We start from the raw sequence: 13992 nt of genomic DNA, 5'->3' as shown, positions 1-13992 counted from the left end.
ACACAATTACTTGCGAGGAACTGAAGATGTGGAGGATTTGTGCAAAGTTTGTCTTAAGGGTGCTCAGAGAAGATCAGAAAGAAAGAACGTTGTCATGACCAAAATTGGCATCAATACAGTTCCTCACCCACCCTATAGTCCAGACCTTGTTCCCTGTGATTTTTGTTTATTCCGTAAGCTCAAGGAAAACTTTAAAGGCTGTCATTATGAGACAATTGGGGAGATGAAAGAGGCTGTGATGAGAGTCATCGAGAGGGCATTTCAGAAGCTGTTGGAACTGTAAAAGTGCATTGCAGCTGGAGGAGATTACTTCGAAAGGGACTAGAATTTCATGCGTGTGTCATACAAAAAAAGTCTGGAAAGATACCTCATTATCAATCCTTTTTTAAAAATTCAGAAACTTTATATTAGATCGTTATGGAAATGGAAACGAATTGTTTGATTTTTTTTACATTTCATAAACATGTCACACATTTTGAATTGCAGTGAGTATTGTTTGCTGGCAGAAAAACAAAAACATTCTTTATCTACAATTCACCAATAAAGCCATTGTCAAAAAATAACCCTGAAGAAGGCCAAAGGTTACATTGGCTGAAATGCTGTAAAAATGACTCTCAAGATGAGAACAGTAGTCCGAACATAATACCTATTATGAATCCTCGTATCAAAAATTCAAAAATATATCAAATCGGTACGGACTCAAATTAATATGAAAATAGAAATGGCTCAACGTTCTTTCTGTTTTATAATGTGTTATCATTTTTATTTTTGTGTTTTGAAAAAATTGACCTGCGTCTTTGGGATATGTTCAGAAACTTTATATTAGATTGATACAGATATGAAAATGGAAACAACATTTTTTCCATTTCATAAACATGTCACACATTTTGAATTGCAACGACTATGGTTTTCTGGCAAAAATAACAAAAAAACAGTCTTTTTCACAATTCACTAATAAAAGCCATTGTCAAAAAATAACCCCAAAGAAGATCAAAGGTTACATCGACTGAAGCGTTGTAAAAATGACGCTTAAGATGAGAACAGTAGTCCGGACGATCCACAACAGTGAAGGGGTGAGATCTTATTGCTAAACGGTTTTGTCGGGGATATGTATGTCGAGGGGGGTACAAGTGTAACGAGTTCATCAGAACACATTCCATTAAAATATTTGTAAAACAGGCACAGTGATGCAACATTGTGGCGATGGGACAGGGGCTGGAGGTTATTTGATAAAATGGGAACGATTAGATTGACAACTCGTTTTTGGACTTTATCTAAGAGGGAGAGACTAGTGGTAGACTGGTAGATGCACCAGCCCACATGTGGCAACAATACTCCATGCATGGGCGAATGGTGGCCTTATAGACGTACAAGATAATCTCAGGTGTGAATAGTTTTCTACGTTACGTTTGAATTTATGATATTTTTAACCACTGGATGTGCGATGATAAATCTCTCAATTTTAGAGCATGTGTTTTCGTGTCAAAGTGTCATGGCGGACTCTCCTTTCTTTTCGAATCCAAGGGCCATCACTCTTTTTTTCTATCTAAGGGAGATAACTCTTATTTTTTAGGTTAATGCTAGCAGTCTCCACACAGGAACACTTTCCACAACTAAACCTTTCTTTCTCTATACAGCGTACTAATGAAGATGATAAAAAAAAAAGCCGTTTTTAAATGCTAGAATGAAATATCTTTATACATTTTGACGACTCCCGATGTGATGACGGACATGCAGCGTTCGTCGACATTATCTTTTACAGATATATATGCAAGATATAACTGCATTGTTTTAGGCTTTTTCGTGTTTACTAGCAGAGGAAGGATGGGGGGGGGGGGCTTTGCCAGATCGTAAAATATGCTTTAAATATATTTGAATTTGTCCAAATTCTGTATATATTTTTATAGAGTCGTGATTTCAAAAGTAAAAAAAAAAAAAAAAAAAAAAAATCTTTAGGTACCATCAGCTAGAATCGAAACCGAAAGCTAAACTGATTAAAAATAAACTTTGATGGATGTATAAGATGCAGAACGATTTATTCAATTTTGACCCCTTAAAAACTATTTTAACTGGCTTAAAACCCATAAAAGAACAATCAATAAAAATAACTCCAATCACTTAAGGCTCCTAGCGCCGCTCCGCAACTTTTAGTTTCGGTAGAGATAGAGTTTGAAAATATGGAAACAGGCATAGTGATTTTAGAAATTAGACTAACATGGGGGGGGGGACGCTTAAATATATTTTAATTTGTCCAGATTTTGTATATATTTTTATAGAGTCGTGATTTCGAAAGTAAAAAAAAAAAAAAAAAAAAAAAAAAAAAAAACAGTATTTGGGTGCCACCAGCTAGAATTGAAAACGAGAGCAAAACTCTAGCATTCAAAGCTGGTGACGTTACCAATGTACCTACGTGACATGCACATGAACTGATTAAAAATTAAATACAAACTAAGATGAATGTACAAAATGTATAACGATTTAAAAAAAATTTTTTAACCATTTTTGGCCCCATAAAAACTATTTTAACCGACCAGACATCTAAAAGAATGGTCCATAAAAAATCTTTATCTGTGCCTAAATCAAAACGTGGATTCCATGAACAAAGCTTCTTTCTTAGAACTGCACGCCTGTGGAACTCTGTTCCGTCTGCCTGCTTTCCACCTGACTACAACATGGATGTCTTCAAGTCCAACGTTAACAAATTCCGGGTTTGTATTACTGTACACATAGATTCAAAAAAGTTGTCAAAAAACAAATATATAACAAATAAATGTTATCAAAGTCAAGATAAGTTACTTTTCTACCTAACTGAATATGTTTTTTGTGTTTTTATTCAATGTAACATGTTTATTCAGCTCGACAAACATGCAGTGTTTACCGATGTATTGGAAAATTCAAAATGGCGCCTAACACTCTTTAACATGGTAAGTTTGGGAAAAGGTGTTATAAATAATAAACTAGACAAAATACTATTAAAAAAACACTGAATATATGTCAACTTATGTCACGGTAACATATAATGAGCGAATTTCTAACAGTATTTTGTCTAGTTTATTATTTATAACATCTTTTCCTGAACTTACCGTGTTAAAGAGAGTGTCGGGCGCCATTTTGAATTTTCCAATACATCGGTAAACACTTATTTGTTATATATTTGTTTTTTTCGCAACTTTTTCGAATCTATGTGTACAGTAATACAAACCCCAAATTCCTAATGAACTGCCCCCGTAAGTAAACACTTCATCAAATCTCTACACTAACGTAATGTACTTGAAATAACCCTTATCCCTGAGTGGCTTCCGGGCCTTGATAAGTGGTGACCACTGTGTAAAAAAAAAAAAAAAAAAAAAAAATCTAATGATTTCAAGCCCCTAACTGCGACTTTTAGTTTCGGAGGAGATAGAGTTTGAAAATATGGAGAGACAAACAGACATAGTGAGTTTTATAAATTAGATGATATTGGATGCATAACTATCAGGGAGGTAACTTTTGGTACAAGTCCATAGCTTCCTCTCTCACCAAGAAAAAAAAAAGAAGAAAAAAAAAATCTTTCTGACACACGTATTTGTCATAAAACGAACATGTCACATTCCAAAAATCAGGTAAATTGATCAAGTATTTTTTTTTATTTAAAAAAAAAAAAAAAATCAAATCTTTAAATGTTTAGTGATAAAAAAGTTTTAATTTTTTTTAAATACGAACAAAATGTCTGTAGTCAAATTTGGCAAAATTTAAAAGATGGCACCTAGCAGCTGTCCCAATCAGCTAGTTGTAAAATTTTATTTTCTTCGATAAAAAATACTTCATCAATTCACATAATTTTTGGAATATGACATCTTTTTATGTGATGAGTAGATATATCATAGTTTTTTTTTATATGTTTGTTTTTTTTTTTTTTAAATAAGTGTAATTTTAAATCAGCACCAGAAAAACTTTTATGGTGTACGTACCGCTGACAAAAACCAAATATTGTACACCAATATCGTTTCCCATATAACCTTTTTTCAAAAACTGTTTTTCATTAATAATTACTTTTTCTATCTTAGTGTTTTTCATAATTTTTGAACATGTTACTCTTAGCGGCATAACTATTATGTGATTTACCAGATAATGTGATTGTTTTTATTTTGTTATAAAAAAAAAAAAAAATGACTTGAATCCTTGGGATACATGTGTATTGTTTTAATTTTTCTTTTTTTATACAAACAAAATCTCTGTAGTAAAATTAAATTATCATCTTTGAATTTTGGCAAAATTTAAAAGATGGCACCAATGGCTCTCTCATTTAGCTAGTTGTAAAATTTAATTTAAAAGATTGATCAATTCAAATTTATCACATAATGTGATTGTTTTTGTTTTGTTATAAAAAAAAAACAAAAAACAAAACAAATTGACTTCCATCCTCGGAATACATATTCAAGATAAAACCGTGTTGTTTTAGATGTTTATTGGTGCAGGATGCATAACTATCAGCATCTCTGGTTGAAATTTTGGTTCAACTTACACTGCCTTCAGCTTTCAAGTTGTTTTCTTTGAATTCTTCGTAAGAGTTCTTCCATTTCTCTTTGAGGTAAGGGAAAGCAATCTGAAATCAGAAACAAAATGAACAAAGCTTTAATCTGCTATGCCATGGGTCCTTGCAAAGATTGGAGGTTACATGCAAAAAAACATTCCAGATGAAAACAGTAGTTTGAATAATCGAAATAATCTATATATTAATACACTAATTCGCTTCAACCGTTATTATCCTAACATCTCTTAGGAGGAAAGTGGAATATTCCAAATGGCTAATAAACATTTGATTAAAATAAAAAAAAATAAATAAAATAAATAAATTGGCGGCGCTGTTTAGGAAAAACCTACCTACATTCTGATTGGATGAGAAAAACTTTAATCCATTATGCCATGGGTCGTTGCAAAGGTTGGAGGTTACATCGACTGGAACATTGTGTAAAAAACACTCCATATGAGAACAGTAGTCTTAATAATCAAAATAATGCAAATTATTAATCCTTATCTCAAAAAATTACATAAGATTTTTATGGCATACAGAAATTTATTTTTTATAATTCATTCTTTTGAGAGTGCAAAAAAGAAAAAGAGTTGAAATAATTTTGATGATTTTAAAATGAAGTCAACTTGTTATTTCCAGATGCCAGGGTGGCGTTGGGAATAGTCGATTGTAACATCGACTATTATTATTAAAAGTTAGATGTTTATTGAAAGAAGTTATCATTATGATTATCGGTACAAAAATTAGATTGTGTTGCAAGGACAAATAATGTTTATAAGTTTTGCGATGTAGTAGGGATCTTAGAAACAATTAACAAAATAGGTTTTCACACCTAGGTATAAACAATAAATTTGGCCAGAGAAAATGTGATTAAGAAGCCACCTGTTAGATCTTCGGGTAATTGAATGATGTAAGCATAAAGGATTAGTTTTAATATATACAAGCAAGTTAGTTGAGAGAGGAGAGTTGAAGAGATGTCAGATAGCCCAGATAGGATTTAGAAATCAGTCTCTCTTATGAAGCTAGCAACTGGCATGTTTCAAGATAGCCAAAATGTGAACAGAACATTGTAATCTCTAAAGATATTCAGCCGAAACCAGATGATAAATGTTATCTATAAAAGTGAAATTGTCTGTGTGTGTACATTTCCCTACCAAACTACTCTGTCAATTTTAAGTCTTCAGACTAGAGAATGATATAAGGGGTATTGAGATTTGGGAAAATCTTTTTACTTTAAATTCCAACGTCCTCTCTCCTCCACTCCCTCTTCTTTTCTAACTCCCCTTCATCTACGATTTTTCCATTCTTATTTGATTTTATAACTAAGTCCATCTATGAATTCTGACGATGCTAGTTGGATATTTCCTCTCTTTGAGGATCTTCCTCTAGTTGAAACAATATGTAAACTCATTATGGACTCACAGTAATAAATTTCTTATATACTGCTCTGGCTACACATTGAGCACTCTAGTCCGGTTTTTTCACCACTGGTAAATAAATAAATATATATATATATGCGCATAAAGTTATAAACAGTACACAGGGCTCGAGGAAAGCCAGGCTGAATTGCTAGTAATAAATATAACTATTGTGTCATGTCTGGTTGAATAACCAGGTAGATGTTTATTTGTTGTGTAAAATGACGTTTTACATGTACTGTCCACAAGTGTTGAGCATACCATCATCACCGACATCTTAATTGTGCGGAAAGTCTAGTATATAGACTGCTATGATATACACTCTTCGTCATTCATCTAAGAACTCGTCTCCCTCTCATTGTCATGTACAAGCATTTGTTTTTACAAGTAATTGTCTCTCCCACATTTTTTCAATACGTCCATGTTATCGTTTCACGTCAGCATCACAACATAAATTATACGCCAATAAGATTTGGCTTGCCACCGACAACATAACATTGGTTGGTTGGTTGCTTTTGTTTTACGGCATATCAACCCTTTTCGGGTTATTTAATGCCGAATCCAAAGATTTTGAAGAAAATTTTTTTTAATAGAATATATTTGTTGTTTTCACGTCGGTTTCTATTTAACCCATAGTTATGACCCCAACAGATACTACCACTCCGGGTCAGAGTTGACCTGGGAGCAATGGTAATAAAAGGGTGGCTCCACACTCCCCAAAGCCCACAAGCTGGGGCCTCACCACTGGATATAGTTTAAGGTCATATCCAGGACCCCCATTGAGGGACTTTTACTCTCTGCAGGGGGGCAGTCGGCGTATTCTAATGCCTAACCGACAAGGCCACAACATAACATTGACATAATTTGATATAATCAATCGATACATACAGAATATATACACGTTTACACAACCCACCTGTTACATACGCACGCTCCGCAATGTAAACAACTTACCAGGAAGAAAATTGATTTCCAGTAAACATTTTTGGGAAGTTGTGGAAGCGAGTGTTCACCAATTCGTCGCAGGCCATAAAAGTTTTCTGCAAATGAGCCAGCTACAAAAGCAAAGATTTTTTTTTTTACATTAAAACCAAAAAAAAAAAAAAAAAAAAAAAAATTTGAATAAAACTGTTTCAATTATTAGAATTTCTTGCTTATTTCGTTTAAAAACAAAATTTGAATAAACAGATAAAACAGCTTTTGAAACGACGTTTAAGATGTAATTATTTTATTAAAAATCATGCAATTTTTGTTTTTTTATAAACTTAATTTTAAATTAATTTTGATTTATTAATTTGGAAACGACGTTTAAGATGCAATCATTTCTTAGAAGTGCATGCCTGTGAAACTGTTCGACTTTCCTGCTTTCCAACTGACTACAATATGATCATCTTCAAGTCCAATGTGAACAAGTTCTTGATGAGCGTTGTAGTACTTACCAACAAAACAAACGCCCACGTGTTTGTGTCTTCTGTAGGCATGCGCGACAACAAAACTTGGGTTTTTATAAGCGGAAGTCTCGAGGTTGTCAGGAATCTACGGGCGCATGCGCAAGAGGAGGGATTGAGATAGTGGTATAAAAGGCAGGTCGAGTGAGAAGGTTGTTGTTGTTGTCATTGGATGTTACAGTGACGCGTGCATTAGCAGGTGATTAAGAGGTGTTTTTTTTCTGTGTTAAGTCGTGCACCTCGGTGAAGGTCATAAGCGTCCCGTTAAGTAATCCAATTTACCGAATTTCCACTACTCATGATTACTACAATATTGTATCATTGACTACCGTACACTCATTAGCTATTATCCTTGATCAGTACTATATATTAGGTACAATATAATATTCAGTAGAGAATTGGCTCCGTAATAATAACTACGAAATCTGCCAGTTAAAAATTAAAAATTAGTTTTATCATATTTTGCCTCTCTGCCCTTGATAAGCAGGGGGAGACAGGTCAAACCATCATTTAACAAAGTAATGATAGATAGCAGATTAGCAAAATAGAAACTTATTTTTTATTTAAATAGCGGGGGTACCCGGCGTTACCCGGGTGTTTGGAGGTGTGTGGTTGGGGGGGGGGTAGATCAAAACAACCCTGTTTAAAAAAAAAAAAAAAAAATTTGGCAGGGTATTTGGAGGTTTAAAAGAAAAAAAAAAGTTTTAGTAGGAAGATAGGCTCAAACCCGAAGCCTTGACGTGAAGGTGGAAACGAAAGAAAAAAACCCAGACGCCTAACCATCTCGGTCATGAGAGGAGAAGAAGTAAAAGCTGTCTAAATTTAAGGTTCATAAAGTGAAATTGACAGGTGCGAGAAAGTTAAGTCGTGTGATCTTATTCAGGTTAAACTAAGTTTGGCGATGCAGCAAGTTTCTGTTTCTCCCCGCCCGCCCCATACTTTTTTTTTTTTTTTTTTTTTTTTTTTACACAGTGATCACCACTTATCAAGGCCCGGAAGCCACTCAGGGATAAGGGTTATTGCAAGTACATTACGTTAGTGTGGAGATTTGATGAAGTGTTTACTTAAAGGGGCGGTTCATTAGGAATTTGTTAACATTGGACTTGAAGACATCCAAGTTGTAGTCCGGTGGGAAGCAGGCAGACGGAACAGAGTTCCACAGGCGTGCAGTTCTAAGAAAGAAGCTTTGTTCATGGAATCCGCGTTTTGATTTAGGCACAGATATAGAGTGGGGGAAATTTTTCACAGTGGATTCAGCTAGACGGGTGTTTTTCGTGAAAGATTGGTGAGGGGGGGGACCAGAGACTGGAGTTCAGACGAGCACCTGCCATGGAAATAACGATAAAACAAGGATAGGCTCGCAACGTCTCTTCTGTGGGAGAGAGGTTGCAGGGTAGAGAAAAGTGCATCCCCCACTAAACCACGAAGTCTATTTTGTACTCTGTCAAGGCAGGATAGGCTGTTTTTACTATACTGAAAAGTGTAATGAAGACAGAGAAGCCCGGCAAAAAAAAGCTTTTTGCGGACATACAGAAAGAGTGCACGCACTAACACACATTTTCACTTTTATATATATAGACTAGCGGGGGTACCCGGCGTTGCCCGGGTGAGAAACACAGAAGGGGGGGGGTAAAAAGTTTTGGTATTTTGGTAGGATCGAACCCGAAGCCCTGAGGTGAAGTTGGAAAATAAAATGTGAAAAAAAAAACATGACACGTTAACCAATCAGCCAGCAAAGAAAAGTTACTGAAAGCCGTTCGAATTTATTTAAGTAGGAAGAGAATTGACAGGTGCCTGCGCACCTAATAACGTGATGAGGTCAAGTGGATATCATAGAGTTAACATTTTCTGCGAGCGTTATGACAACGTAAGCAATAGCAAGTCAGCAGTTAACATTTTCTGCGGGACAGTTTTCAATGAGGTCATAACCTGGTTTGTTTGTTTTTACCCAACTTTGGGGAAAACCAGCTCCCCGTTTATTGCGGGAGTGTCCAGACGAAAGCAATTGTTTGATATGACGCTAAAAAAGCTGACATTGACTAAACATTTACATTGCTTTCCGGAGACCACCGGGAACTGCTGATTTGAATCCAGTTTCGCTTTTTTTATACTGAAAATTGAATGATGCGTCGATCTAAAAATCTAGAAAAAATATAGCATGTGAAAGTCGCGACCCCCATTCATAACTCTTAGATATTATCATTTAGATGTGATATAAAAAGTTTTTAAGAAGGAATGAGCCGACCAAGAAGTCCAGCGAAAAAAGCCTTTTACAAACATACACAAAAAGCGAACATACATACATTTTCATTTTTATATATATATAGAATAAAATTTTTCATAATTTTTGATGAGGATGTAAAGAAAAAAATAGAAAGAAACTGTGCATGCGAGTATTATGTTTTTTCTAAACAGTTCATTTCTTGTAGGTAAAAAAAAAATATACTCAAGCCAAGATCGAAACCAAAACCTAGACAGGGAGTCAAGTATGATATCCGTTAGATCAACTTTTAGATTAAAATCCGATGAGTCGACCAAGTACCAATTTTGACCCTTTAGCAACCCTTTTTTTCCAGATGAAAAACAATTAAAAAGTTTTTCACACGTTTAAATATCCTATATACCAAATTTCAAGTCTACAGATCAAACATTAGTTGAGTATATAGGTTGAGAAGTGTCCTCACGCATACACATTTTCACTTTTATAGATAGATAGATAGATTTCATGGTTTTTATAGCCCCCCACTCCCTGCAAAAAAAAACAAAAACAAAAAACTTGATATCCAAAAATTTAAAGGAATCGGAATCGGTAATTGTATCAAAATTAGTAATTTAGGACAGAATCGATAATTGTATTGGAATCAACGGAAAATATTGGACTGATCTCATCACTAGCAAGATTATTTATCACACAAACCAATTCATTGTTCTCCTTCATACACGTTATCTTTCAAGGACAGATAATCTGTTATCTCGTCTTGAACCTCAAAACCTGATACACAAAACCGTTTTTTATCATCATCAAAAACTTTGAATATAATAAGCTAGCTTTGCCCATCCGGCATATAATAAGCTAGATTTGCCCATCCGGCATATAATAAAAAAAAAATTCCAAACTAACCTATTTTGGGCCAGATCAGTATTTATAAAGGCGCCTTCAATAAGTTTCCAGACTTTTTCCATATTGGCACTTTTATTGATAATACTAGCAAGGGGTACCCGGCATTGCCCGGGTGTTTAGAAGTGTGTGTGTGTGTGTGTGTGTGTGTGCTCGGGCAGAGGGGGGGGGGATCAAAACATAAGAATAAGCGAAGTTAATATTAAATATTAAATTATTAAATAATTTTTTTATTTGTTTAAATATTATATATTAAAAAAATGTTAAAACTTTAAAAAAAAAAAAAGAAAAATCGAAAAAAAAAAAAAATAATAAAGGCAAACGAACGATGTTAAAATTTCTTAAAATCGGAAATGAAAAATTTTTAAAAATGTTTTTCATTAATTTGAGAAGACTACAAGGAGCATATCAGTCTAATTGATAAAAACGAAGAGAAAAAAAATTTTTTTTAATTTAGTTGGACGTTGATTGCGTTATATCAGTTAAACAGAATAATCTCATGTGAGTAAAGGATTTTTATTTTATTTTTTTATTTTTATTTATTTATTGATTTATTTATTGATTTTTTTCATTACTTCAAAAAAAATGCTGTGAAGAGCATACCGATCCTGGTGATAAAAAGTATTTGAATCTCCACAAATGTCAACCTTACATCATAGCTCGTGTGTAAGTTACAACTGTATAGGATTGCCTCAACAGGCTATACTGTCGGATGAAAGAAACACTCACATCAGATCTAAATCGTGGCAGAATGAGGATATAGTCTATGGTAATCATGTAGGACCACTCATAACGGAAGACTGATGTAGAACCTGAACTGGTAAATGGGCCCTGGTAACGTCATGGGGAGCAGCATGACAGTTATGCGCCTTGGCGGAAGAACTAAAGAATCAGTCAATGGCAGGGCACAAAAGACGCTGAGCAGAAGAATCATTAAGAGACCAACGATCAGATAAAACACGAGATAGTGATATGGAACAAGAAAGAGAAAGAAGCAACCTTAGTAGAAGTTACCCCCCCTCCCCGTCAATGGTGCTGGGTAAAACAAAGCTGAAATGGAAAAGATAACGAAAAAAGTCTTATGTATGACATGAAAAGAAACTGGAATCTTAGGAAGATTTTTATGATTCAGTAATTATAGGAGTGATTGAACTTGTGATAAAGAATTTCAAAAACTTCCTGACGAAAATACTCAGAGAACCAAGTGCAAAAGAGATTCAAGTAATTGCACTCAAAGGGACTGTCAGAACCTTAAAAAGATCTCTCGGCTGGACTATGAGTTAAAAGATGAATCTTATGCTTAAACAAACTGATAAAAAAATTGAAAAGAAAAGGTCAATCAATAAGGTTCATACTGTAAATTTTGGCATATAAAACGACCCTTAAAGTTAAAAAAATCATCTTTAAAAAAAATAATATTTCATAAGATACCGGGTGTTGCAATCTCCAGCCTAGGCTAAACAAACATGGTTTCGTAATTTAGCAGTCGTCTTGTACAACCCATATATGAAAGTTTATGAAAATTTGCTCCAATTTTGTACCTCGTCTTATCTGACGGTCGCCTTATATGCCAAAATATACAGTAACTTAAAGTTTAATTCAATCAATGGATAGGTTAACAAAGCCCTACCCATCCTAATGTTAAGAATGGCTTTCTAAATTTGCATGGAAGATTAATTTTTAGAAAAAAAAAAAAAAGGATTGGATAAAATATATATCTCCTATCATGGTGAGAAGATGTGACACAAGGGTTGAAAAGTGATTAAAGAGTCAACGTCCCAGAGGAATAACTCTCTAGCTTGTAAGAAGTGCCTGACAAGCCACATCAGCATTCACTAGCAGGGGCACCTCAGGCGTTTAGCAATAAACTAACCGCTTCTTAAAGAGAGAAGGTAAAGCCTGGTAGAGTGGACCTCCCTGAACGGCACAGGACCAACAACATACCACAGTCAACAGGGAAGAAGTTATCACTATTACTTATATATATATTAATGCGAAAGCGCGTGTGTTATTTAGTGTGTCACGCTTACATCCGGGTCGTTTAATTGTTATGTTCCTCTCTTTCTTGTCATAAATAATTTTACCAAGAATTCTTTATAAGTTTTGGTTTCAGTTTCGACGATAGGTGATGGCACATAAAACATCTACTTTTTTTTTTTTTTTTTTATAAATAATTTTATCAAGAATTCTTCATAAGTTTTGATTTTGGTTTTAATTATGGCTGAAGGAACTCAGGTTATATATTTTTTTCATAAGTTTTTATTTCGGTTTCGATTCAAGTTAATGCACACAAGGTATATGGATATATATATATATATAAAGAGAAAATAAAAAGGAACAAACCGTATTATGTGTTCATCAACGTTTCGTCTTTATTTCGAGACTTCCTCTGGATGGATCTCGAAATAAAGATGAAACGTTGATGAACACATAATACGGTTTGTTCCTTTTTATTTTCTCTATTTTGTCGGAATACTATTTCCATTATTTTCATCATATATATATATATATATATATATGTATATATATATATATTTTGTGTACAGAAAGTTGATAGTTGAGACAGGTCATTGGTACCGTCGGTTTCAAGCCCGATAATAAGGCCCGTTTAAGGTATCCTTATCAAGCTCTCTTCAGCCAATATTCAAGAGACGAATATTGGCTGAAGAGAGCTTGATAAGGATACCTTAAACGGGCCTTATTATCGGGCTTGAAACCGACGGTACCAATGACCTGTCTCAACTAACAACTTTCTGTACACAAAATATAAGTACGCTCTTAAAATTTGGATTTTCCTTTTAATTGAGCACTCTGCTGGAATTCTTTTTCCAAAAAAAACTAATCATATATATATATATATATATATATATATATATCCATATAACTTGTGTGCATTAACTTGAATCAAAACCGAAATAAAATACAGACAATTACTAATATATATATATATATATATTTGAAATCCTAACTTTATAACATATAAAAATCGATAGAACATTAACTCTATAATAATATCTACGAAATCTGCAAGAATTAAAATATCATATTTAAGCGTACTTTACGACCGGGCATTCGTGTTAGCTTAGATAAATACTTTTGCAGTTTTAACAAAATAGCTACATTGGCCTTTTGGCCAAGATCAGTGTAGCAAAGTCTACATTTATTACTTTTTAATCACTTTAGTCACAAAGACCCTGAACCCTTCTTCCCCTCCCCAATTTCTTGTAGGGCCTTGTGCCTAATTTTGTTGTTTGAAAATCTTTTTTCTTTACTTAATTGTATTGACAAAATTTTAAAAGCAATAAAATATATAAACAAGATCAAAGCGTAGTATCTGTTCTTCAGATGCGGCACTTCCATTTCTCGTTCTCTTTCAGTGGAGGAGAAATCCTTCACGACTGAGACAATTTTTATTTTTGTACCTTTTCTCCACATTAAAAAACGACCCTGGTGTCTAACTCTGTCCCGTGGGGAGGCATTGTAAATAGGTACAAT

The 13992-nt window shown here is 34.1% G+C and overlaps 1 protein-coding gene across 1 annotated transcript in view; it reads right to left on the bottom strand.

Annotated features, from left to right (window-relative positions):
* The window catches only part of LOC145246857 (peroxisome assembly protein 12-like), a 42816-nt gene that overhangs the window by 16572 nt on the left and 12252 nt on the right, over positions 1–13992 (bottom strand). The window contains exons 3-4 of the mRNA XM_080108704.1: positions 6886–6986; positions 4505–4585 (exon numbers count right to left, since the gene is read on the bottom strand). Coding sequence (XP_079964830.1) covers positions 4505–4585; positions 6886–6986 — 182 coding nt within the window. The remainder of the gene's footprint in view (positions 1–4504; positions 4586–6885; positions 6987–13992) is intronic.

The sequence above is a fragment of the Euprymna scolopes genome, chromosome 24 (assembly GCF_053919585.1).
Source record: "Euprymna scolopes isolate OS-2025 chromosome 24, ASM5391958v1, whole genome shotgun sequence".
In the NCBI taxonomy this organism is placed as follows: Eukaryota; Metazoa; Mollusca; class Cephalopoda; order Sepiida; family Sepiolidae; genus Euprymna; species Euprymna scolopes.
The sequence above is the reverse complement of the archived record's forward strand: the minus strand, read 5'-3'. Positions and strand labels throughout refer to the sequence as shown.